The following is a 25,379-nucleotide window of genomic DNA, read 5'->3' on the forward strand; positions in this document are numbered from 1 at the left end:
CTCCCTGGGGTTCAGGCCTCCTTCCCTCCTCCAGGTTTTCTGGGCCTTGAACACGTTCCCAACCACCCTCCCTCCCTCCCCCCGGGCTTGGAGGTCACCTTCCCCAGGCCGCGGTAGGTGCACCCCCTTCCCCCCCCCCCACGCCTCCCCCCCCGCCACCACATGTGACATCCTGCAGAGCCGTGTCCTCCCCTCCCGCCCCCGCCCCATCAGGGCTGGGACCGCGCCTGGCCTGCTCCCTGGCTTCCCCAGCGCCCAAGAAATCCGTGTCGAATGAATGAATTTCGCCAAGCCGAGCCTCAGCCTCATTCACGTCAGATCTTCCGGGCCCTCCCCCGCCCGGCTCCGCCCTAGGGTGGGGGGGGGCCGGAGCGCCGCGGGTCGCCGCGAGGGAGGTGGAGGGGGTGACCTCGCCCTCCCACCCGGGGACCGATGAGGCCGGGGGCGCCCCTCTGCGAGCTTGGCTTGGCGCTCGCGGGGTCGCTGTTCCGCGGGCGCAGGCCCGGCCTGGCGGGTGCAGGGCGGGAGGTGGCGCCGGGCGCTGAGTGGCGGCTCCGGGTCCACCCCTGGCGCGCCGGTGCGGGCGGGAGGCGGGAGGCGGGGAGCGCAGGGGCGGCGGCGAGAGGGAGCGCAGCAGCGAGCATGTGCCGCGGAGCTCAGTAACCAGGGACGACCGCGGCGACACCGCGGCCGCGTCGGCGCCCAGCCCAGCGCAGCTCCGCGCCGCGGCGCCCGGAGAGGGCGGCGGCCGGACGGCCCGGGCCTGCCCAGCGGCTGCCCCGCGCCCCGGGCCCCTCGCCGCGAGCTGCAAACAAAGGCGCGGCCCCGGCCCGCCGGCCCCCCGCGCACCCCGCCCCGGCCCAGCCACTCCCGCTGGGCGCCCCGACGGGGTCCGGCCCGGGGCGCGGGGGCCGCGGCCGCCGAGGATGGGGAAATCCAACAGCAAGTTGAAGCCTGAAGTTGTGGAGGAGCTGACCAGGAAAACCTACTGTGAGTGCGCGCGCCGGGACCCCCGCCCAGCGCTCCCGGGCGCTGCCTCCGCCCCCTCGCGCCCCTCCCCCCACGCGCGGTCACCACCCCCACCCCACCCCCCGCCCCGCGTCCGCTCGGGGCCCGCTCTCCGCTCCCCACGACGCCGCCACCCTGCCTCGGCCATCCGCTGCCCTGCACCCGCCCCGGGCCCCTCGGAAGCTCCCGGCCGCGCCCCCAGCCCTACACCTGGCCCTATTGTTCTAGGACACCCCCCAACCACGCGCGCCCGGGACGTGTGCCGCCTGTCCGCGTGCGCGGGGCCACCCCCGGGCCCGGAGGGAAGCCCCCAGCCCCCCCCCCGGCCCCCCTCCCTGCAGAGCTGTCCAAAAGGGCAGGAGTGTGCAAGGGCGAGGGGCGGAGAGGGGGCGCCTGCTTGCGAGGTGGCTCCGGCTGCGCGGAGCCGACTGGCACGAGCGCAGCGGGGCGGGTGATTCATGCATCACGATGCCGCCGCCACTGCCGCTGCCGCCGCCGCCGCCGCCGCTGCCGCTGCTGCTGCGAGGTTGGCCTGTCGCCCCCTCGCTGGCCCTGATCATGTGTGGTGGGGTGGCGAGACTTGTCAGAGAGCTCATGGCAGCGGCAGCGGTGAAGGGTCCTGGGCGCCTTCTTGGCTGCAGGGTTTATAGGCTGAATTCTCCTCTGGCCCTGATTGCACCTTCCCAGCTTCTATCTGTATCTGCCAAGCTGGCAAATGGGTTTCTACAGCCCTGGGTGATCTGGTCCATCTCATCTTTTAACCGTCTGGGGCACCCCTGAGAGGAGGGTCTGTCAATTTCAGATTTCTCTAGATTTGTCCCAGTGTGTCTCTCTCCACGTGCCCAACTTCGCAACTCTCCAGTCACCTCACCTCTCCAGTTTCTCTGTACCAGACTTCTCCCTTCCCTGCAAGCCTCTTGGAGATGTCCCAGCATGCCAAGGGTTAATGGCACTGGGTCCTGACCACATGGTCTTTCTTTTAGGGTCTTTCTTTTGGGGGATCGGAGGAGGACTGCTGAGTGGTCTGGAAGGGCTTCTGCCTGGGGATCTGACTTGGAACGGGGCAGGGGCTCTGGGCTTGGGTTGGGATTCTGAGCCCGTACCTGGGCGGCTGCGTGGGTCCAGCCGCTCTGTGCCCTCCCTGGACGGAGGCAGATTGACCGCCACCTCCACGCGTTGATGGAGGCTTGGGAGGCAGCTTGTGATGGTGCATTGCACAACCTCTGCTCGCCCCTCCCCCCACTCCATTGGTCTTCTGGGCACGTTTGCAGGTCTGTCCAAGCCCACACTTCAGCTCCATGCCCCTCGCCCCCATGTGCTGGGATTGAAGGGGTCTTTCCTGAGTGGGTGCTAGCCCACTGGGAGGTACTGGCCCCTCTCCAGTGGAATTCTGCAGCAAGGCGCTCACATCCCAGTAGCTGCTCCTTGAAGGGCTGAGGCCCTGAGGACCAGGGACTCTGTCCTTGCTGCTCTTACCTTCTTTCCAAGGTGGGTAGGTGGCCCCTCCCAGTTTGGCTGCTGTTTTGTGAGATTTGCTGGGCCTTCCTTCAGGCTCTGTCCAGCTGCGGCCCGTCGCTGTCAGCAGGCAGGCTGCACACGGGGCTTCCCGGGCCCCTGGGCTTGGGGAGGCAGAGGGTCCAGTGGGTTTCAAAGGAGGGGTGAGCTTGGGCTGCACTGGGGTATCTCCATCACCTGCGAGCTGAGTGAAGCCAGGTTTCCTGCTTCTGGAGCACATCACGCACCAAGCTCCTTGCCTCCCTAACGCGTTCAATCCTCACAGTAATTCCGGGACCCAAGATCCCAGGGCCCGTCAGCAGGCGGCGCCAGGACTCGAACTCAGGCCTGTCTGGCCCCCAAGTTAAGCCCCTTGAGAGACCTCAGAGCTCACGCTGAGAAATCCGGAGGGGCTTTTCTTCTGTGTGTCCCTTTCCGATTTCTAAGCCCATGATGGTGGCCTCTGGGTTGGGAAGGCACCTGGGGCGGTCATTTTGTCCATCGCCCTCTCTCTGGGCAGATCTGTCAACTTTGGGAGAAGATGAGTCAACAAGGCCTTGTTAGGAATCAGGCCCATGGTGCTGGGCTGGGCCGGGCTATTTTAAAAGGCCTTTGGAGACCTGGAACAGTTTCGATGAGGGAGAGAGTGAGCCGGGTACTTTTCCTCTAGGGCTCTTATTGGGTTTGGGCTGATGGAGGTCGTGATGGGCTCATGGGACTCCTTTCTATCTCCCTTGCTGATGTCGGCTCCCTCAGGGCAGGCCCTTCCCTGTCGGGTTGCGTTGGCACTTAGTAGGGCCACAGGTATCTGTTGAATGAAAAGTCTCCCGGCAGGAACAGCAGGAAAAGCCTCGAGCCTGTTCTAAGGCCCCAGATGGGCCTCCTTTGGCCGGGGCGTGAAGCCGTCAGCTCTTTGTTCAAGGGGTTCTGTGTGTTGTACGGGGTCAAGAGAGGAGCGCTTAGGAAGGACTCTCAAATGTCAGAATCTCCTGGAGGGTCCGTTAAACACCAAGGTGCCTGGGTCTGGTCGCCCTCCCAGATTTCCGATTCTTAGAGTCTGGGCCGGGCCCAAGAATTTGTATCCTTAACGAGTGTCTGTCATGCAGACCTTGGTTCTGAGGAGTCCCAGTTGAAGACCCACAACTGGTTCTGGGAGTCCTGGCATGTGTAATCATCCCCCGGTGGCCTAGGCCACCTCGGCATCCCACAGCCAGCCACAACGCCGAGGGGGGCCCAGAGGGGAGCCCCAGATGTTCACGCCCAAGTCAGTGCTGGCCGCCATCCTTGGTGGTGAGTCTCGTGCTCTCTGGAAAAGACTGTCTTGGTGATCTGTGTGTGTGAGGAAGCAGGAGGAGTTCTCAGAGCTCCAACCGTGCGGCCCTCCCTAGGCATATCTGGATTCAGCCTAGCTAAACCTCTCTGTCATTCAGCCTTAACACTGCAGAGCAGATTTTTTTCCCTCCCCTGCAGAAAAGATTTTGTAAGTCATCAGCGCCCCGTAACCCAGTCCTCACCCTCCCCGGCACAGTTCACATCCAGGGGCAGCAGGAGGTTTGCGAGAGGTGGAGGCCCCGCCCAGCCGGGAATCTTCAAGCAGTGCTCGGTGTGGCCAGCAGCCCGGTTTCTGTGAGGTCTGGCCCACTTTTGTGCAGTTTGTTGGTGAGGATATTGTCATCCCTGTGTGCCCAGGCTGTGGGACAGGCCAGCCCTTCACCTAACTGAGCCTCAGTTTCCTCATCTGCAAAATGGGTGTGTTCATGGTCCGTGACTCCAAGGGCATGTAAGGAGGCAACAAGATGATTCACATACAGCAGAGTATAAGGCGTATGGTAAGAGGTCCCTGATGTGTGACACACACTTGTCAAGGATGCAAGGATGCGTGTTAGCGATCGTTATTAACACGTTGTTTTGACTACAGAATTCGGCTTCATCCCGAACTGGTCGTAAATATATCTTGTGAGCAAAGTTCATCTTCCCATGAAGGAACCTTCCTACGGCCCTGGTCTTTGTGCCTGGCACTCAGGAGGCATGGAAAGATGGGACTTTTGGTTTGCCCGAATCTTAGCAGGTTCTTGTTTTACCTGCTGCAGTCTCTCCCCCACCCCCATCCCACTTGTTAATTTTGAGGCTGCCCTGACTTGCCCTTCACTAAATGCTCACTCTGTCCTGGGCACAGAGATGGAGATGTGAACGAGAGAGATGTAATTCCTGCCCTCAGGTGGAAACTAGCCAGGTCGTCCGGAAAACCGAGCTTGTGGGGCTCAAGCCATTTGTCGTGGTCTGAGCTGCATCCGTTTAAAGACTTCTGGGCCAAGCCAGCCAGCCCCAAGAGGCAGAAACCTCCACCCTCTCTCCCCCTTATTCTCTCCCCGTGGTGCTCACGGCTCTCCCCACGGAGCCTCCTTCCAAAACTCAGAGGAGGTCACCTCCTCCCTGCTGCTCTTGGTCAGTGCAGGCTCTGCCTTGACCTTGCTTGCCAACCTTGGGTCTCTTCGGCCCTTCCCCTGATGCCAGAATGGTGGAGGGAGGAGCATCTGGTTGGGGGGTGGTCAGGGTAGCCAGCAGCTAAAGCGTCTGCGGCCCAGAGCAGAGAAGGGGACCCCCAGGAGTCTGGTTGGGAGATGCTGGATGTCACCAGTCTCTCTGGCTTTGGGAAGGGGCCCATGAGGGTCCCTTCCTATAGGATAAGGAATACTCCCTGATTGGTGCTTCCCCTACCCAACTCTGCTCGACCAGGGAGGGCAAGACATTGCCTTGGGGGGAGGCAGTATCTGGCACCCATCTTAAGATAAATGAGCGAGTTGGGGTGTGGAGGGCCCCACAGCCGGACAAGGGATAAGCCACCCAGGAGAGGGAAGGCCCTGAGGGAGGGAGGCGGCTTCTGCGATCCCTCTGCATCCTGTGTGCATGCGGGTGAGACCAAGGAGGCCGCTCCCCGACTCCACTGAAGGCTAAACAGAGCAGCAGCAGGAGGAACCGAGGTTAGACTGTTAGAGCTGGGTTGGGCAAGAAATATCAAGCCTGTTGTAAACTCAGTATCCTGGAGAATGGGCTGGGTCCTCACTCGGGCTCTGTGACCTTGGGCAAGTTGCTTACCCTCTCTGAGCACCAGTTTGCTCATCTGCAGTACCTGCCCACGTGACTCTGTGGATCTAAAGGGGAGAGGGCTTGGAGGTCCAAGCATGAGCCAGAAGGGGAGGGGGCGCTGTTTAGCCACAGAGTCTCAGGGAGGGAAGTAGACCCCGGGGAACAGATGCGCTGGGGTTCTGGCCCTTTCTGTGGGCAAGCCCCGTCTCATGGAGCTTCACTTTCCTCCTCTGGAAAACAGGCATCACGGGGGCCCCAGAGGTGGGAGGAATCAGCGCACTTGAAGGGTTTAGCATGGTGCCTGGTTCTGGGGGGGACCCTTTAAACCTCTCCCGGTGGCAGCTGATGCTCAGAGGCAAGTCCTCTGTCCTCCAGAGCAGAACGGGCCCACTGGTTTACAGCCCCCCTTGTTGAGAGAAGCAGAGGTCAGAGAGGGGCAGGGACTCCCCCGGGGCCCAGAGCCCAGGCCTCCTCCAAACAACTCTTCTGGCTCTTTCTGCACCCTTCAGCTCCATCCACCCCCATCCCCACCCTAGAGACTTCTGGCATGTCACATCTCACAGTGTCAGGTGAGAGCCCTTCCTCCTGGCCGCGGCCTTGGGATTGGGCCCAGACTCCTCTGCTGCCAAGGCCAGGCCTGAGCCCCTCTGGGGCAGATGCAGCCGGCCAGCACACTGGGCTCACGCCATCCCTCACCAAGGGCCCCAGAGGCCGTAGGAAGGGTTTTGGACATTTTCCGAGATGGGCGGGGCCGGGGGGGGCCGTCTGTGGATGGAGGTGGTGGAGACGTTAGATTTGGGTTTGGATATCCTTTTAGCACGTAGTCCCAAGTATGGAGGGGGTTGGAATCAAGGCCGGGTGATCATGGTGATAAATTGGGGGTATCACTGGGGGTGGCGTCAAGGACAGATCCTACATATATTTAGGAGGAAGACTCAATAGGACTTGGTACATAAGTTTCATTACCTTGTAAATTTGGGATTATTTACTTTTTAACTTTTCAAAATCTGACAACTGTGAACGTTTGCCCATGATTTTTTTATGGTGCATCATATGAATGCAATGTATTTTATTTAATCCCTGGCCATTGGACATTTAGGTTGTTTTTTTTTCTCCCCAATATAAACAGTGCTTGAGAATCATCTTTGTACTAAATCTCGGCATGAACATCTTTGTAGTAAATCTTTGCACATGTCTCTTCTTTTTTTTTTTTTTTAAAATTTTTATTTATTTATTTATTTATTTATGGCTGTGTTGGGTCTTTGTTTCTGTGCGAGGGCTTTCTCTAGTTGCGGCAAGCGGGGGCCACTCTTCATCGCGGTGCGCGGGCCCCTCACCATTGCGGCCTCTCCCGTTGCGGAGCACAGGCTCCAGACGCACAGGCTCAGTAGTTGTGGCTCACGGGCCCAGTTGCTCCGCGGCACGTGGGATCCTCCCAGACCAGGGCTCGAACCCGTGTCCCCTGCATTGGCAGGCAGATTCTCAACCACTGCACCACCAGGGAAGCCCCTGCACATGTCTCTTCTTGAAGATAAATTTCCCCAAATGAAGTTGTGGTATTAAAGGCTGGGAACATCTTAAAAGGCTTTTGATTGAAAAATTGTTCAATTGCTCTCCACAAAGTACGTTCCCATTTATATTTTCAGCAAAAGTGGATGAGAGAGTGCCTATTTCCCGGCGTCCTTGCCAGCACTGAGTGTTATTGTTTTTCTTAATAATTGCCAACTTGATGAGGAAGAAAAGAGTAGCTCACTGTTTCAATATTCATTTCTTTGATTAGTATGAAATAAAATCCTGGAATCTTTGAGCTAGAGGAGACTTTGGGGTCATGTAGTCCAAAGTCCTCATTTTACTAATGGACCAGTCGAGTGCCAGAGAGGTGAAGTATCTCTCCCAGGGTCACGTGGCAAATACACGGGGCAGGTTGACTCCTGTCGGGTGCCTCCCATGGTACCGTGATGGGTTGGCTGCTGGGGTGGAGATGAGGATGTCTGGCTTTCTTCATTGAAGCTGATAGGGTTCATCTTGTCCTAAATCTCTCTTGCTCTCAAGTAAGGAAAAATAAAAACAGTATAAATTAAAAAGAGGTTCCTCCTTACTGTCATTATGAGATGAAACACTTTGCACAAGTGGTCTATCTACCACGGCAGAGATCGTCATAAATTAACATGCCAAGTTTCCAGGTAATGTGAAATTGGGGTCAGGTTCCCGGCCGGGGGTGGGACAGCAGAGTGGTGAGGGCTCAAGGGCCAGCTTGCCGGCCATGTGACCCTGGGGAGCCCCTCACCCTGCTGAGCTCTGGGTGCCAGGTGTGTGCCATTGGCAGACACAGGGACCGACACCTAGTAAGTGCTCAGTAAATGTCCTCACAGGAATGGGGCTGCTTGGCCGTCAGAGTCAGGGGACCGTTCACGGCCACCCCCCTGGGAGGTAACAGGGTGAGCTGTCACGGGCCCTCGGCTGAATTGGGAGTGAATGGTAAATGCAGACAGCTTCTGTGTTTGGCCTGGCTGCTAGCTGGATTGTTCTGGGAGCTGGGGAGGGCGGGCCGGCTCCGGAGTGCTGGGTTTTAAGATCCTGCGTGGACGCGGGCCTGGAGGACTGGAGACACACCTGCTTGGGGTTCTGTCCCAGAAGCACTGCAGCCTGGACGGTGACCTTAGAATCACTAGTCCCCCCTGGGCCTCGCTTTCCCGCTCTGTACAATATTCAGATTGCCAGATGGTGAGACTTCCGTGGGGCGGTTCCTCCTGGGCCCCAGGGACGGAACGTGCTCGGGCTCCGGTGTCTGATGACTTGGACTCTCTGGCTGGCTCAGCCACAGGCAAATCTTTCGTCTCTTGATGCCTCAGTTTTCTCATCTGTGACTTGGAGATCATAATACCCTCATAACACGGGGCTGTTGCGTGCGAGGTTGGAAACAGCAGAGACACTGAATTTGGTGGCTTGGGTGCTCCCCGTAGCTCATCAGTGGTGATGGAGACCCCGTAACCAGCAACGAGTAAGGATCAGAGGCTGTCGCCTTGGCCGGAGTCTGGCATTAAGCACGCCAGCCCAGCTCCGCGTTGATGTGTTCGTCACCCACTCCTCCCAGGAGCCGTGCATGGTCCCCACTTTACAGGTGAGGAAACTGAGGCTCAGAGGGGACCGGCACCGGCTCAGGGCCACACATCTGGTGAGTGGTGCGGGGGAAGTTGACCCTGGGCTGTGATGAGGGGCCCCGTGCAGGTGGGGGGCGCCGAGAAGCTTCGGTGCAGGTGTGCGGGTGAGCGTGAGTGAGTGTGGGTGTGCAGCCCTGGCTCACGTGGGCACGCTCCGAGTGTGAGAGACGGGGTCGTGGCATGTGTCAGGAATGAGCGGCACGTTGGTGAGTGTGAGGGCAGGTCTGAGCAGGTTGTAATGTAGGTGTGCAAGGGGCACTCAGGTGGGAGGCACAGACAGGCCGGGCCCTGGATCAGAAGCTGATTGCTCAGCTGCCTGCCCTGGGGCCAGGTGATGTGGCTGCCACACCTCGCCCCTTCTGCCCTGGCCTCGATGGTCTCTGGGAGCCCCTCTGCCCTCGAGCAGTGGGGAAATGTCATTGGGAGGAGTGACAGTGATGGTGGCTCTTGTTTACCAAGTGGGCACTCGGTGCCAGGAGTGTTGAGTACAGATTTTCCCTCCTGTGTTCTCACCACAGCCCTGGGAGGAGGAACTATTATGCCCATTTTACAGATGAAGCAGAGGAGGCCTGGGCAGGTTCAGGGATGTGCCCAAGGCCTCCCACCCAGTCAGTGGCCAAGCTGGGGCTCAGGCTTAGACCTTTGTCTTGCCAAAGCCATGCCCTTCCCACCCCGTGCCCACCTCCCATGGCCTCTGTGAACCTTGTAACCTTAGAGCTGCTGCCAAGAGTAGTGAGTGTCCCATCACTGGAGGCATTCAAGCAACTGCTGGAGTGTCAGACACTGCCAGGCGTCCTGGATTCCTGGGCCGGATGTGAGGTTGGATGGTGGGGTGGTGGGATCCTTCCAGCTGGGAACACACAGCCCTACTGGTCTTTTTTTTTTTTTTTTTTTTTTCTTTTTTTGGCCACGCCGTTGCAGCTCGCAGGATCTTAGTTCCCCGACCAGGGATTGAACCCGAGTCCTCGGCAGAGAAAGTGCGGAGTCCTAGCCACTGGGCCGCCAGGGAATCCCCAGCTCTACTGGTCTTGCTGTTCTGATTCCTGCAGAGGACTGGGGGCAGCCCCACTTGGCTTCCTCTGGGATGGAGGCAGAGTCGAGACCTTCAGTAAGGTGACAGGAGAAGGGTCGTGACAAGTCCCGGTAGCATCACTAGGAGTGTACAGCGGGCTGGGCCTCTGAGGCTTTCTCAGCCTTTGCCCCATCCGGGGGGGGGCCTTGGGTGCTAAGGCGAAGCCCGAGGATGAGGCCGTGGAGGCCCAGAGTGCCCCGGCCATCCTGCCCTGCCCGTGCCTGGCGTGGCCTGGGCGCCTCAGGAAGTGTCTGTTGGACAAGGGAGAGACCGAGTCCTCACGGGTGCCATGCGGGGCTCAAAGGCACAGTGACAGAGAGGACCTGGGGGGCTGGAGGTCTGGTAGCAGTGTCCTGGGGGACTGCAGGCACCCTGAGGGTAGGGACACATCTGGTGGATTTGGGCGTCTGTTCAGTGCCCAGCCGGGAGCTGCGCACGGTGCAGGCCTGGGAATGCCTCTGGGTAAGGCTTGGGCTTTCCAAAGTGCTTGTCCACGTGTTGCTTTGTTTTGCTTCTCTGCTGACCGGGGCGGGGCCCACCTGTGTCCCTGACCTGCAATCTGATGGGGGTGGGGAATTGCCAGGGAGCTAAGAGTCTGGGGTCCTGGTTCCAGCCCAATTTGCTGTGGCTGCGCCTCTCAGGGTCTCAGTATCCCCATCTGTCCCACTCTCAGTGATATGGATGTCACCTTTTCTCAGCCCCAGGGAACCCTGACGGTGCCATCTAGGAGGCCGTGCTCCCCACCAAGGGAGTCTGGGTTGGGGGTGCCCAGGATGGGTTCAGGGCAGCTGCTGGCCCTGGCACTCCTGGTCTCATGAGGGGGCCCCAGGAAGCTGGCGGGGCATCCAGACCACCGTGCTCCGGATTCCCTGGCAGGGGAGAAGGAGGAAAGCGGAGGAATGTGGCTTTGAGGAATGTTTAACCCAAGGCAGAAATAGCACTCTGCATTTTTTATTTCAGGCTTGGGTTTTCAGCTAGGAAGTGGGCTCAGAGCGCCATTCTCTCTTTCTCCAGGCTCCACCAGCTCCCCCACTGCTCTGGCCTTTTGGGGACAGGAAGTGGCCTCTTTTTTTTTTTTTTTTTTTGGAAGTAAGAAACTGCTGTGGGAACCAGAAAGGACCCTGGATTTGGAGGCAGACAGAGCTAGGTTCAAATCCCCTGTTCTCCACTTCCCAGCCCTGTGATCACTTCCTACCCTGAACCCCTGCTTTCTCTTCTAGGGAACTGGGGGGAGGGGGACGGCAGCTGAGATGGCTTGCTGGTAGTGTCAGGAATTCCTCCTCAGGGACCAGCTGGGCCTGGGTACAGAGCCCAGCTCCTCTCATCAGCTCTGGGATCTTGGCCAAGCCCTTTCCTATTGAGCTTCCTCACTTCATCTGTAAAATGGGCAGATGGTGCTAACCCCGCCTCCCAGGATGGTGGATGGAATGAGTGTGAAAATATTGGCAAAAGGGCCTGGCACATGCTAGGCTCTTGAAATCCCTCCTCTGAGTCCTGGTGGCCTCATACATAAAATGGGAAAACGCCTCCTGCGGGCCTGCTGCGGGAGAAATGAGGGTCCTCACCTGGGCGAGGGGCAGCTGAGACCGCCTTCCATCTGACCTTCTGTTTGCCTCGTTCCTCTGACCCTGAGCAGGACCCACCCCGGCCCACACTCAGCTTGCATCAGGCCCCAACGTCCCCTTCCATGGAGGTGCCCTGGGCCCAGCCAGTGCCCGCCCCAGACCTGGTGGTGAGGACCTATTTAACCCACCTTCTTGCCATTTGGCTGTGAGCGCCGTGAGGGTGGGGCGCGTCTGGTTTCACGGTTCACTGCTGCATCCCTGCTCCTAGGACAGAGCCTGGAGCACATTTGTTGGAATGAAGGAAAAAACAAATCCATAAACAAACAAGCTAATGAATGAACGATATTTCTTTTCTTTCTTTTTTTTTTTTTGGCCACGTGGCATGTGGGATCTTAGTTCCCCGACCAGGGATCGGACCTGCGTCCCTGGCAGTGGAAGCGCGGAGTCTTAACGCCACCAAGGAAGTCCCTAAACGACGTTTCTTCTCATCCATCTCGGGTCTTTGCTTTCCATTTGTCTGGCCTCCTCCTACCTCCTGGTCTGGGTGATGAGGGGCTTAACACATCTGCGGGGGGCGGGGCGGTCCTCAGAAGTCAGGTTCTGGGAGGCTGGGCCTCAGCAGGTGAGGCTTAGCAAAGACCCCAGCCTCTCTCACCTTCTGGGGCTGGGGAGCCGAGGAGGGGTCCAGCCAGCCAGCTTGGCCCCTCCTCCCAGGCCCCTCCTGCTCCTTTCTCTTTGTAGGAACCAAAAGATTCCTGTTCAAAGGCAGGAGATGGGGCTATTTTTGGCACTGTGGGGGAAAAAGCAAACGCTTCCCTTCTGTTCAAAAATATATGGTGTATGTGCTGGGCAGGCAAGGAGCTAGACGAGCTCAAAGCCTGTGCTGGCAGGGCTCCTGCCCCCCGGCACCCGTCGCCCTGCCACCCTCCGTGGCTCGGTAGCCTACACGGCCACGTTGGGTGATTACTGTTTCCAGACTGCCTATGATGAGGCCCTTGCTGGGCCTGAGCAGGACGGGATCTTAATTAAAACCAACAGTGGCCGTCAAAATACAGGAGAGAGCCTGCTAGCTGCTCTCACCTTGATTCGTGTTTCCTCCGCTCTGGCTCCGTGGAGGGGGGTGAGTGGTCATGAGAAGCATTCTGGGCGCATCTTGGGGAAGGAGACCCGTTCTCTCACAGCTGGAGGCCCTGTGTACCCGTGTGGGCGAGTCTGGCCGAGGGCATCCCCGGACCGCTCTGCCACCCCTCACTGCCTGATGCAGAAACTGTTTGTGGAACAGCTGTCTCCTGCCAGGTCCCGTGGGTGCCAGGACACGAGGCACATTGGATGGATGGATTTCTGGCCCTCGTGGCATTCACAGCTTGGTGAGGAAATGACAGAGCGTTGCACAACGCTACGGGAGCCCACCGGTTCTGTGGTGCGCCTGGGAGGGCTTCTTGGAAGAGGCTGTGTTTCAGCGGAGACCCAAGGGTAGGGCTGCCAGACATATTAAACAGTTATTCATTGTTTATGTGAAATTCGAATTTCACTGGACATCCTGTGTTTTTATTTGCTAAATTTGGCAGCCCTACCTGAGGGAGAAGTAGGAGTTGAGAAGGCACAGAGAGGTTTTGGGGGCGGGGGAGGGTTTATGCGAGATGTTGAGAGTGTTTCAGACAGAAGGAACAGTGTGTTCCGGGTCTGGAGGCCTCAAGGTTGCAACTCTGAGGCCGTGGAAACCCGGAGAGGGGGCGGGAGTGTAGAGGGGATGCACAGTGAGCCAGAGGCCTAGCGGGGTAGCCCCTCGGAGGGGCCGGCTGACCAGCAGGGAGGGCCCCACCCGGAGGGCACACTGATGGGGCTAGTCTTGGGAAACAGGCAAGGTCACAGGGCCCACTAGGGGAGACAGGGCCCTCCTTGGGCGAAGGAGGCACCAGTGGGCGTTCTGGGTCAGGGTCAGGGTCCAGCCTCTGGTGGGCTCTGGCCAGGCTGATGGGTGTGTGGCTGTGCCTCTCTTGGAGTCCCAGTGCCGGGGGGGGCTCCTCCTGCTGCCCAGGACCAGGACAGGGACCGCAAAGAGTCACTTCTGTGCCTGCCCACAGAGGGTGGGTCCGGGCTGGCCTCTGCCCTGGGCTCTTAAATGGCCAGAGCTGGAGCCGGCCCCCCGCAGTGCTGCCGCCCTGGGGCACCTGGAGCTCCACCCTCCCGGACCAGGTGCCCTGGGATTTGTGCCCCGGAACCCCCTGGGACCCCCGCTGGAGTCATTCCACCCCATCTCGGCTCAGGTGCAGGCCCTGGCTGGCTGGTTACTCTCAGGAGGGGATCTGCCGCATCCTGGGCGGGAAGGGGAAGGGAGGGATGCCGGCGGTGGGCTGGGACTGGGTCCTGATGACCCCTCACTGCCTGGTTCCCATTCCAGGTACAGCCCCTGCTTATTCGTTTGTGTCCTTGTCAGGGTTCCCTGGGTCTCTCCCCCTGTGGGGGACTGTGTGCCCTTTCCCCGGCTCTGAGTGCCCCTCTGCCACCCCCATTCTGAGGTTTCCTTGCTCTAGTGGTTGTGACCTTAAGGACGGTGGCTGATCGGCTCGTGCCTGAGCTGTGATGGAGGCCAGCCCAGTGTGTCCCACCCCCTCCCAGGGCTGGGGATGAAGCAAGGAAGTGGGGGTTATGGGTGGGGGGAGGCAAATGCCACATGCCCCAGGACGGGGTGGGTAGGAGGAAGGCAACTGTCCATGGCTTCCTGTAGCCCCCTCCCCTCCCAGGTGCTCACGTTATTGGCCCTGGTCATCCTGCGTCGTCTTTGGGTGCTGTGACACCTTTGCTAATAATAGTAGCAATTGTTAATATCTTGGAACCCTTTGCTGTGCTCTGTCCCCGTAGCCAGAGGAAGCTCCACACGGCGCTTCCTCTGGCTAGTGATTTGTTCCAGAGAGATGTGGCTTCTGGTGGTCCCCTGGCCTCACCATTCTCTGTACCGTCTCTGGGTTTTGGACATCGTGCCCCACCCCCCTTGCTGGAAAGCCCTTTCTCTTTGCCTGCTGAAGTCTGATCGTCCTTTATGTGTCAGCCTAAGCGCCCTGTCCCCAGGGAGCACGCCCTGACCCCCTGCTTGGGTCGGGTTCCAGCTTTACACTTTCCCTTCTTATCACGGCAGATAATTAGACAGCTGTGTGGTCGTGTGCTGTAGGTCCGCATCTACTGTTACATCAGGGCCTCGGAGGACAGGGGTCGGGGTCTGGGTCACTGCTGTGTTCCCTGGCCCATTTGAGTGCTCAGAAATTAATTGTTGGATGAATGAAGGGGTGAAAAATCCCATTTGTTCCTTCTAACCACCCTGGAAGGAAGGTATTGTCACCACCACCATCCCCATTTTACAGGTGAGGAAACTGAGGCTCAAAGAGGTGAACTCAGTTTCTGCAGGTCACACAGGGGCTAAAGAATGACTCAATGCAGAAAAAGACCTTTCCTGTTGACCAGGTGCCTCAGGGCCTCCCACAGCCTCTGACCTTGGCAGGTGCTTGGAAAATGTTCATGAAATTGGGCTGAACCGAATCCCTGAGCACTCGGCTCGGCTCGGCTCGGCTCTGAAATGTTTGAGAGGTCCTCCACCAGGAGTCCTGAGAAAATCCCACATGCTGACTGTTTCCCAAGGTCTCAAAGGAAGCAGAAGGTGTGGCTCACTTCCTTCAGGACTCACCACTCTTCTGGAAGATTCAGAGTCTGACAGTAGAGATGGCTTGAACCGGGGAGTAGTTGGAGCCTTACCTTGGGGTGTGTGTGTGTGTGTGTGTGTGTGTGTGTGTGTGTGAGTGTGTGTGAGAGAGAGAGCCCATGTGTAGCCACCAGGGCAAGTCCATTTATTAGCCAGGAATAACTGAGTTTTAGAAAACTAAAGTAGGCATGTCTACTTTCCAACTTACCCACCTAAATCAAGCATAACACGTGCATTCTATAAGAACGAGTACACACTGAGCGCCTACTGTGTACCAGACGCTGTTCTGTGGCTGTGATGTAGGCAGACCCAGATCCTGCCCATGGAGCCCCCAATGATGGGGGAAGGACGGAATTGGAAAATCCAGGCCGTCACAAAGATGAGAACAAAACCACTCCTTGTACTGTTTCTCTGACATCACTGTCGTTAACATTTTCACCTGTTCCTTCTAGTCTTTTCTCTATGTATACAGCTATGGTAGGTTTTATCATCCTCAGTTTCCTGACGAGGTTCAGAGAGGTTAACTGACTTGTCCAAGGTCACACAGCCAGGACATGGGAGAGCTGGAATTTGAACCCCCAGTTAGTCAAAGCAAGTTGTTAATAGATCAGCAAATATTGAGGACCTTTGCTTCGGAGCCCCGGTGGCCCTTTGTTGGGGATTCAGAGAAACCAAAGATTCAGTGGGACCAGACAACGAAGTTCAGGAAGCAGGCAGGACGTTAAAGAAGGTTATTCTCAGAATGTTTTTGTGTGACGTTTTAAACACTGCACTTCTGCACAAGCTCTGCAGTCACCCAGACCCTGGTTCTGGTCCCAGCTCCACTGCAGACTGACTTTGGTCCTTGGGCAAGCGGCTTCAGCTCTAAGGGCCTCAGTTTCCTGATCTGTATAATGCGATAATCAAAATCCTTGCCTCACAGCATGGTTCGGGCACTGAATGAGATTCAGGCGTGCCAAGTGCCTAGTCTAGGACGCAAACAGTCATGCCTAGTAAATGGCAGCTCTTTCGTCTTGCTATTCCTGGAAACCACAAGACGAATGACATCTTCCTGCGGTTTTACTTGAGAACATTTCGGCTAAAATTATTTAACTTACATATTAATTAAATTCAATGCATTTTGTAACTTTAAAGTAAAACAAACGTCTATAAATGATGGAATAGAATGCAAAATCTGCAGAAATATTTGAGCTAAAACACAAGATTTGAACTACACCTTGTTTCGGTGGTTGCCTAGACTCTGCCTCTCACTCCCGGGGGCAGGGGCCCTGGCCTTCTCCCTTCAGGGGGTCTGGGGAGGGCACCTTTGGGGAGCCCTTGGACTCTTCTACCACATGGCCCTGCTCCAGGGACCAAGCGATTTCACCTACCTGTGAGCTTGTCAGAGTGAACATTTTTTTTTTTTTTAAATTTATTTTTGGCTGCGTTGGGTCTTCATTGCTGCGTGCGGGCTTTCTCTAGTTGTAGCGAGCAGGGGCTGTTCTTCATTGCGGTGCATGGGCTTCTCATTGCAGTGGCTTCTCTTGTTGCGGAGCACGGGCTCTAGGCGCATGGGCTTCGGTAGTTGCAGCACGCGGACTCAGTAGTTGCGGCTCGTGGGCTCTGGAGCCCAGGCTCAGTAGTTGTGACGCACGGGCTTAGTTGTTCCATGGCATGTGGGATCTTCCCAGACCAGGGCTTGAACTTGTGTCCCCTGCATTGGCAGGTGGATTCTTAACCACTGTGCCACCAGGGAAGGCCCATAGTGAACATTCTTACCCCATTTGTCAGATGAGAAAACTGAGGCTTGGAGTGGGAAATGAATCACAAAGATTCAAGCTCTATTTGGTAAGTCTGAAAGTGAGAAGGGTCACAGCATCCAGGAGAAAGATGGAGCCCAGGGGCCTGGCTCTCCAGTGGAGGTACCGCCAAGGGGCACTTTGATGGGCAGGAGCCGGCTGCTCCCCAAGTCTCACGCACCCCAGTGCCTGGCCCGCAGCAGGTGCTCGGCGAGGGCTTGCCATGGCTTAGGGGTGCTTCGTGTGCGGCCCTCTTCTTGGGGATGACCATCGCCAGGCTAAAGCCTTATTGAGTTTGGGCTCCAGAGTCAGATGGACCTGAGCTCCCACCTCCACTCCTCTGCCACTGACCATGTGACCTGGGATGAGTGCCTTTGCCTCTCAGTGAAGCCTCAGTTTCTTCATCAGTGAAGTGGGCTGTTGGGGACCCCCCACCTCTCAGCAGAAGGGCTGATGCAGCCCAAAAGCTCAGCCAGTGGAGTAGTCTGGGCCTCAGGGAGGATCCTGAGGGGCCAAGTGGGATACAGGAGATTTGAACTGGGATTTGAGTGGCTCTGAGCAACTTCTCACACCTGTGTTCCCTTGAGGGCTTGGCTCCTCTCTGTGTCCTGGAAAGTTTCCTACCTTAGCACGGGTCCCACAGCCTGGCGCCACCAGCCACTTGTCCCGCTGCTGCCCCAGTGGCGGTGAGACCCCTGCCATTTAATTCTAACGCCGTAACTGTCGTCATGATAGCCCATGTCTCCGTGTGGAGCACTTGCCACGTGCTGGGCTCAACGCTTTCAACCTCCTCTTGTTGGCTCTGACGGCAGCCCTGTGATGGAGGAGGAAACCATGGCTCAGAGAGGGGAGTGCATTGACCGGGGACACACAGCAACCACACGGTGGGTGGACCCTTCTCTGCAAAGGCCAACAGTGGGAGAGAGCCCAGGTTCTTTGGGCCATGGTCAGGTCCACCAGGCCTGAGCTCAGGGTGGCAAAGAGCAGGTCCCAGGAGCCGGGGGCTCAGCTGGCCCAGTCCCAGCCTGAACCCACCCTCTGTGGTCAGGGACCCATCATCCACTCCAGGTTCCTGAAGTCAGGCCTTATGGGCCTGAAGCTTCCCCCAGACCCCCAGGGGGCTCTTCTGCAGATGAAATAGCCCCAGAACTGCTCAGCCATCCTCCTGCCACCCCAGTGCCCTGGCCCCTCTTAGTGCAGGGGATGGGGGCACCGTGAGGGTGTAAGGAGCAGGGCCCGGGAGGCAGTCAGAGCCTGGTCAGCTGGGTGCTCGTGGACGTGGTTCCCTCTGTACCCCGGGACCCTGGGCGCTTTGTGAGGGTCTCCGGAATCTCGTGTATGAAGGGCTGGGTGCAGGGCTGGCAGCTGTAGTGGTGGCTCACAGGTCCGGTCCTTATCTACCCGTGGATGGCAGTCTGGTGTCCTGGGTCCTGGCGGGCGAGCCTGCACAGCAGGGTGCAGGGTGAGCGAGGCAGGCGGGGCCCCCACCAGCCGGCGCTCAGCCAACGAGGGTGGAAATAGTGAGCCAGGGAGGCTGGGCCACTGCCACCCCAAGGGGAGGGCTGTAGGGTTTGGGGCTCTGGGCACCTCGCTTCTTCTGGGTCAGGGCGAGGGACTCCCGCAGCGCCCAGCGCAGCCCAGACTGCCCAGGATTCTGGGCAGGAGGCCAGGCCTCCTTTCTGATGAAACTCAGGCCGGCCCTGGGGCCCAGCTCCCCTGCAGCTGGGCATTTATGGGAAACAGGCATGGGGCGGGGTGGAGGGCCCTGGGTCCGCTCTCTTCCCTCCCCGGCAGAGGCGTGGGATGGTCATCACAGCGACGGTGACCGTGGCACTCGGGCTCCCGTGCGTGTTACCACGTTACATCTGATCTGCGGCGGCTCTGCCGGAGGACTCTTTTACACGTGAGCCTGCCAGCCCCGTCCAAGGTCACCCGCCGCGTTAGTGCATCTGGGACCCAGCCCAGGTTATCTGGCCCAGGGCGGGTGCCCACCCCCCAGTCTCCATACCGCCCCTCATGGTGTCCATGGGCTGCTCCCTGGGCTCGGGGCCTGTGGGTCTCCATCGTCATTGACTTGCTGCCCGCAGGTCACTTCGTGGGAGCCTGGAAGTCTCAGGAGCCTCCAGAGAGGGGAAGCAGCGTGGCCACGGCAGGCAGCCCGAAGTCCCCTGCCCCTCCCAGGGGCACCAGTGCATTTCCTCAGGCTGCTGGAAGCTGCTCCGAGAGTGCTGGCTGACCTCAGGGGCTGTGGCCCATGGGTCTGTTACAGCTGGGGGTGGGGAGTGATTTGGGGCTGGGGAGCTTGTGGCTCCTGGGGGATTAGAGGGGGCAGCTCTCCTCTCACCCAGCCCTCGGTGTGGCAGGCCCCTGTGGGTGGGAAACCCCACGGGCGTTCAGGGCACTTTCCTGTCCTCCCCGGTGCAGCCCTTCGCGCTGGCACAGCCGGGTAGCGTTGCTGCGAGCGGCGGGAGGAGTCCTCTCCCGCTTCAGGGACAGGGACACAGAGGCCCAGACCAGGGAAGTGACAGGTCGTGCAGGACGGGGGCGGCAGACCCCTGGAATCCACGTGCCACAAGACCACCATGCTCTGCCATCTCTCCTACAGACAACTGCCCCTCCTTGGGGATGCGGGGGTCACGGCCCCTGGAGTGGGGGAGTCAGGCTGCTGTGGGGCAGGGGGCCGCATCCTGGCCCACCAGCACGTTCTCTCCCTTCTCTGAAGAAGCTTTGCTAGGAGGGGAGGGACATGACCAAATTAGGGCTGCTGGCGGCTGCTGGGTGGGGACCAGATGGGAGGGAGGAATGGAGGTGGGAGGCTGAGAAGAGGCTGGCACAGCCCTGGGCTGGGGTGGGGGACTCCAGGCCGGCCCTGGTCAGTGCTCTCGTGCTCTCCAGGGAGCCAGGATGGGTGGCACTGCCGGTAGGGCAGGAAGAGGGGTGCTCAAAGAATGGGGATCCAGGAGGGGAGTTCCGGTCTGGGATGGGGGTCCCTTTGGGCCACTTGGAGCATGAGGGGTCCCTGGGCGGTCCAGAGGAGCCAGAAGCCTGGAGGGAGGGGTGCACATGCCGCCCCCCAGAGAGCACGTGAGGACACTGAGGCAGGGACTTGGAGAACCCCAATATTTGGAGGCTGAGCAAAGACAGAGAGGCCTAGGGCCTGGGGAGGAGCTGACCGAGGGGGGCTGCACTTCTGGAAGCTGTACAGTCAGTGATGTCAGGACTGATGGGAGGGTGGGATTCAGTGACAAGGGGATGCTGGCGGCCAGGTCCAAACAGCCCCCAGTTCCCTTTTTGTGTGAATCAAACCGGAGGCCCCTTTGCTAATGGTTTTCCTGCAGTGGGGATGGCGGAGGCACAGCCGACACTCACGCAGCCTTTGTCCCTGGAGATGGAAAGGGCCCGCAGGACAGTGGCTGGGGAGGGGGGCAAGAGCTCGCACGCAGGGTGCCCTCCATCCCTCCTGCTGCCGCCAGCGCCTCTGTGGGCCGCAGCCCCTGCTTTCTGTGCCCACCATGTTTGAGCTGAGCTTCAATCAGGAGAGAGGTATTTTGCTTTAGGGAAATCAAAATCAGACTCAACATTTATCCTGGGCTCCAGGGACCGGCTCTCGTGTTCGTTCCTGGCAGACAAGAGCTGCAGGGAAAGGAGGAGGAGTGGGGGCGGCCTGGGAACGCGGCTCTGTGGGTGGAGGGGAGCAGGGGGCCCTGGGGGCACCCCTGCCACAGCTGGGGGGGTGAAGGCTGGGCAGCGGGCAGGGGCTGGGCCCCTCTCTCCACGCTGAGCCCCCAGAAGGCTCCCTCCCGCTCTGCTGCCCCCAGCTCTCGGGGGAGGTCAGCAGGAGGGGAGTAGAGCTCAACCCCATGCTAAGCTGGAAATTTTCTATCCACCTCTCAAGAAACCCTCCCGATGACTCTGCCAGGTAGGAGTTTGTACCGCATCCTTCAGATGAGGACTCTGAGGTTCAGAGAGGTTAAGTAACTTGTTTGGAGCAACCCAGCCTACAAGTGATCAAGACAGGTCTTAAATACTGGTTTCCTAATGAGCCTGGGCACGCCAGGCCTGGAGACAGGGGTGAGCTGGAGAAAGGCAGCTTGTTTTTAAAATTGGCCGAAGCCAGTTGTAATTGTGAAGGTAAACATGTTGTGAGAAACATGTTTTAGGATGTGTTCCCAATCCAGCCAAGTGGCTTGGTGTTGATGTGGGAATCAACAGGACACTGGGCTGGGCTTTGGGGGTGATGCTGGGAGAAGCGCCTTGACCTCTGGGGGCTTAGCGTCCAGCTGGGAAGGTGAGGGGGAAAAAAAGGGCTTCCATTGAGTGCTTGCTGGGTGCCAGACATCACACCAAGCACTTTAAGTCCATCCTCCTCCTCTAAGAGAGAGTCTGTTGGTCCCATTTTATAGATGAACAAACCAAGGCTCAGAGGTGTGGGGTCATTCGCCCAAGACCACACAACTAGAGCCCTCTCTGTGGCCCACCCTGCTTTACCGATGTCCTGTTACCCCCTTTCCCCGGCTTGGCCCCGGCAGGCAGTGCCCTGTCTGATCCTCTGTTGTACAGTTGATGGGAAGACAGACTACGTGTAAAACAGTGATTCCCACATACGAGGGGAGTTTCCAAAGGGGGCTTGGGAGGGCTTCCTAGAAAAGAGACATCCCAGCTGGGACTTGAAATGTGTGTAGGGGTTACAGGTAGCAGAGGTGAGGGCATGTGTTCTGTGCAGAAGGAACAGCAGGTACAAAGGCCTGGAGGTGGGACCAGTTAGAGGAGCTTGAGGGGGTCACAGGGTTGGGGGAAGGCAGGAGAGCAGGGGCCAGTAGCTCTGAAAATGCCCTTCATTCGTGCCGGGCCCTGAGTGCTGAGCCTGAACCCACCGAGTGCTTGGTGGATGCTTGTTAATTTCACACCAGAGGTCGGCTCCGGGAGATGGGGGGATGGGACCAAGCCAGGAGCCTGAGCCTGTCGCTCTAGTATGTGGGTGGAGGGCGGAGGCAGAGGGACCCCATAACTGTCCCTCAGCCCCCTCCTCCCTCCTAGTGCCTGTGGTGGTCGGAGCTGCTAGGGGCGTGCTCCTGGGCAGGACCCTCGGCCCTTCTGGTGCTGTGAGGACGGCACACAGGTGGTGGGCTGATGAGGACAAACATTTCCCCCCAACTTTTTATTTTGAAAGATCAAGAGCAGCACTAGTGCTGTGAGCACCTGTGTGTCCGCATCTAGATTCACCAGCTGTCAGCATTTTGCCACATCTGCTTCCTCTCGCTTTCTAAATCTGTGTGTGTGTATTTCTGAACCTTTCGCAAGAGGCTGCAGGCATCTTGATCGTCACCCCTAAATGCTTCAGGGCACATCCCGAGGAAAAAGGACATTTTCCCGCATAACCTCCCTACCGTTGCTGCTCCTAAAGAAACCAACAGTGCGTCCATCAGGACATCCAACTGCCCGCCTGCAGGCAGCTTCCCCCACCAGCCCCGTCATATCCACCATACCCGTCGTAGCTGGTCTTCAACTCCAGATCCAGGACCCAATCCAGGCATTGCGAGCTGCATTTGATGGCCTTGTCTCTTTAGTTTTTTTTTCTGGAACAATCCCCTGCGTTTTTTACCTTTCGCACCCTGACTTATAAAAGTATCGTGGCCACTTGTCTTATAGAATGTCCCCCATTCTGCATTTGCCTGGTTATATCCTCATGATTAGACTCGGGGGGCTTGGATTTGGATGCAGACCTGCCTGACCTTTGGGGAGGGGCTGGGGGCAGGTGGCCAGGCCCCCTGAGACCTGCCTGCTGCCCGCCCCCCTCCAAGACCCTCCAAGATCCTCCAAGGCTCCAGGCAGTCAAGCAGTGGCAGCTGCCGGGCCTGGGACGGTGCCAGGGGATACCTGTTTTCTAAAGGTTAATTCGCTTAAAGCACGGGGCAGGGCCTGTCTTCCCCTCCCCAGCTCACAGCCACCTGTCTGCCCCTCCCCAGCTTACAGCTTGGCTGCCTGCTGACCACACAGTGTACTGTGGTGGGACCATTCTAATGGGGCAGGGGGCAGCCAAACATGTCTGCATCCTAGGAGCTTGTTGGGTTCAGGGGCTGGTGAGGGGCACAGGGGAGCCTGGAGGCTGAGAGGCCCTGGGGGGAGGCTGCTGGGGGATGGGGCGGGGTTGTGTGGTCAGGAGAGCGTTGGGACTTCTGAGCTGGGGGATTCCAGGGAAGCCTTCTCTGACCCTGGGAGGCCTCCCCTAAGGTCAGCAGTGGACCAGCTGCCTGAGCCCTTGCTACCCGGCTCCTGCCGTTTAGATCACATGATGCCAAGGTCATACAAGGTCATGCAGCTCATTGGCTTACTCAAGGTGGGCGGGGGGGCATCCACTTGGACATCCATCCTGGGTTCTGGAGGCACAGTCCTGGCCTCTGGCCCCACCCAGTCACCTTGGGTGACTTTGGGCAAGTAAGCAGACCTGCCTGAGCCTCAGTCTCCTCATTGGGAAAATGGGATCACACCTACCTGTGGGAGTCTTATGCCCGTGAAGAGCACCAAGCACTTTAATCTTCCCAGCAAGCCCATTTGACAGATGAGGAAACTGAGGCTCAGAGAAGGGAAGTACTTAGCCCAAGGACACACAGCTAGGAAGCTGTGGTGCTAGGTTTAAACTCAGGCCGTCCAGTCTGGCTCCGGAGTACAAGCCCCTAAGCTCCCAGCTGTGCTATGATGGGACTCCTGTGTCTCCAGCTTGGGTCTTTAAGCATCAGCCCCTCAGCCCCTGCTGCTCTTCACTGCCAGGTGTGGGTGGCAGGTGTAGGGCAGCCCACCCTGAGTTAGACCACGGACACTTCCCTCTCCACCCCCCTGCTGGACTCCCTTCCCACCCCCTACCCTCTGCCAAAACTCTCTTGGAAAATTGCATTTTTTTACACCAGGTCTGGCTGTTCCCAGTAACCTACAACTCTCACTGTTGCCTCGCTCTTTTTGTCAGTATCCTGCTCATGGACCGGGCTCTTCCTTAGCCTCTGATTGGGCTCGTGGGAGGAGAGCGCCGACGAGAAGGGGCCTGACAGGAGCTTGCAGCCTGCCCCCAGAGCCTGACTGCCAGGGCCTGGCTGGCAGATGGCTGAGCCACAGACCTGAGTTCAGACCCTCGCACTACCACTTCACGTCCTGCCCATTTTGTAACTCAGTTTCCCCATTTGCAGCCGGGGCAGAGTCACAGCTTCCCTGGGAGCGTTGTCAGGGCAGCTGAGCCGAAGCACAGAGGCCCGCCCTGGTACAGATCGAGGCTCGCAGTGGGCACTCAGGACTTGGCAGCTGTTACGAGCTTGCTTTGAACAGTTTTTGAAAAGTGACCTCAAGTGTGATCGGGCACAAAGGGTGAGGTGGACCCCCTTGGGCCTCCCTCCTCACTTCTCTGGGAAGGGATGCCAGTTCCTTTATTCACCTGACCTGCACCCAACACCCACCTTCCTGTCCATTCGTTCGTTCATTCATGCATTCATTGTACAGGCCTGTATTGAGCACGTCCGTGTGCCAGGCCCTGTGCTGGGGATTCAGGAGTTTTCACACCTGTTCTGATTGAATTCCCAGGACAGCTCGTGTGGCAGGTACTATAACTATCTTTCCCACTTTACAAACGAGGAAACTGAGGCATGGGGAGCTGGAGGTGCTCTCCCAAAGTCACTCCCCGCCCCCTCTGCCCCGAGAATGAGTGAGGCCTTAGAGGTGGTTAGATGTTCTTGTTCAGTGATTTGAGTGAAATTACTGGTTTTGTTCCAACCTGAACCGATTCAGTACTTTTCATAAAAAAACATTTTTTTGTTTGTTTCATGATTCAATGAAGAATGACTGTTTGGGCTTGGCTGGAGGTTCAGCTACTTTATATGGCTCATTCTAGCTTTTGGTTCACCGTTCTGTTCTCGTCTTGCCTGTAAAAAGAAGCCGGGACTGATGGCTCTGAGGGGCTGGAGGGATGGGTGGAGGAGGGGAAGCTGCTGGGTGCTGCCAGGGCTGAGGAGGGGGCTCAGCCTTTCTGCCCTGGCCCCCCATGTGCAGGCAGGGCAGCTGAGTGCCCGGGGAAGCCAGTGACTTCTGTGACCGTCCTGTCCCCAGGGATGCGAGATGGGGAAGAATTATCTTCAGTGTTGGCCTGGGCACAATAAGCCTGCCTGCCCAGCCCAGGACTGCAGGGAGAGGCCAGCCCCTGCCCGCAAGAGGCTGATCTCGGCCGTCCTCCAGGCGGTGCAGTGGGCATCTGGAGGGGATGGGCCAGTGTCATCCCCTGGGGGGGTTAGACACAGAGCTCCTGACTGGGACTGTTCACCGGGGCGGGGGTGGGAGTTGCAGGCACCTTCTTGTTCAGAGCTGGCTGGTGTACAGACTTGGGCAGACTGGCTGTGGGCCGGGGTGGGGAGGGCGGGGAGGAGGCTCCCCTGTGTCTGTCTGTCCCCTAGGACGCCTTCCTGAGCTAAAAGGCCACTTTTCTCTTTTCTTTTGCAGTTACTGAGAAGGAGGTCCAGCAGTGGTGAGTAGCTGCTTTTCCCC

At 58.4% G+C, this 25,379-nt stretch overlaps 1 protein-coding gene across 1 annotated transcript in view; it reads left to right on the plus strand.

Moving 5' to 3' along the window:
* The first annotated feature begins 829 nt into the window (after positions 1 to 829).
* Positions 830 to 25,379, plus strand: part of NCS1 (neuronal calcium sensor 1) — a 61,827-nt gene continuing 37,277 nt past the window's right edge. The window contains exons 1-2 of the mRNA XM_059925831.1: positions 830 to 990; positions 25,335 to 25,359. Of these exons, the coding sequence (XP_059781814.1) occupies positions 927 to 990; positions 25,335 to 25,359 (89 nt within the window). The 5' untranslated portion in view covers positions 830 to 926. The remainder of the gene's footprint in view (positions 991 to 25,334; positions 25,360 to 25,379) is intronic.

This window comes from Balaenoptera ricei, chromosome 6, assembly GCF_028023285.1.
Source record: "Balaenoptera ricei isolate mBalRic1 chromosome 6, mBalRic1.hap2, whole genome shotgun sequence".
Taxonomy (NCBI): domain Eukaryota; kingdom Metazoa; phylum Chordata; class Mammalia; order Artiodactyla; family Balaenopteridae; genus Balaenoptera; species Balaenoptera ricei.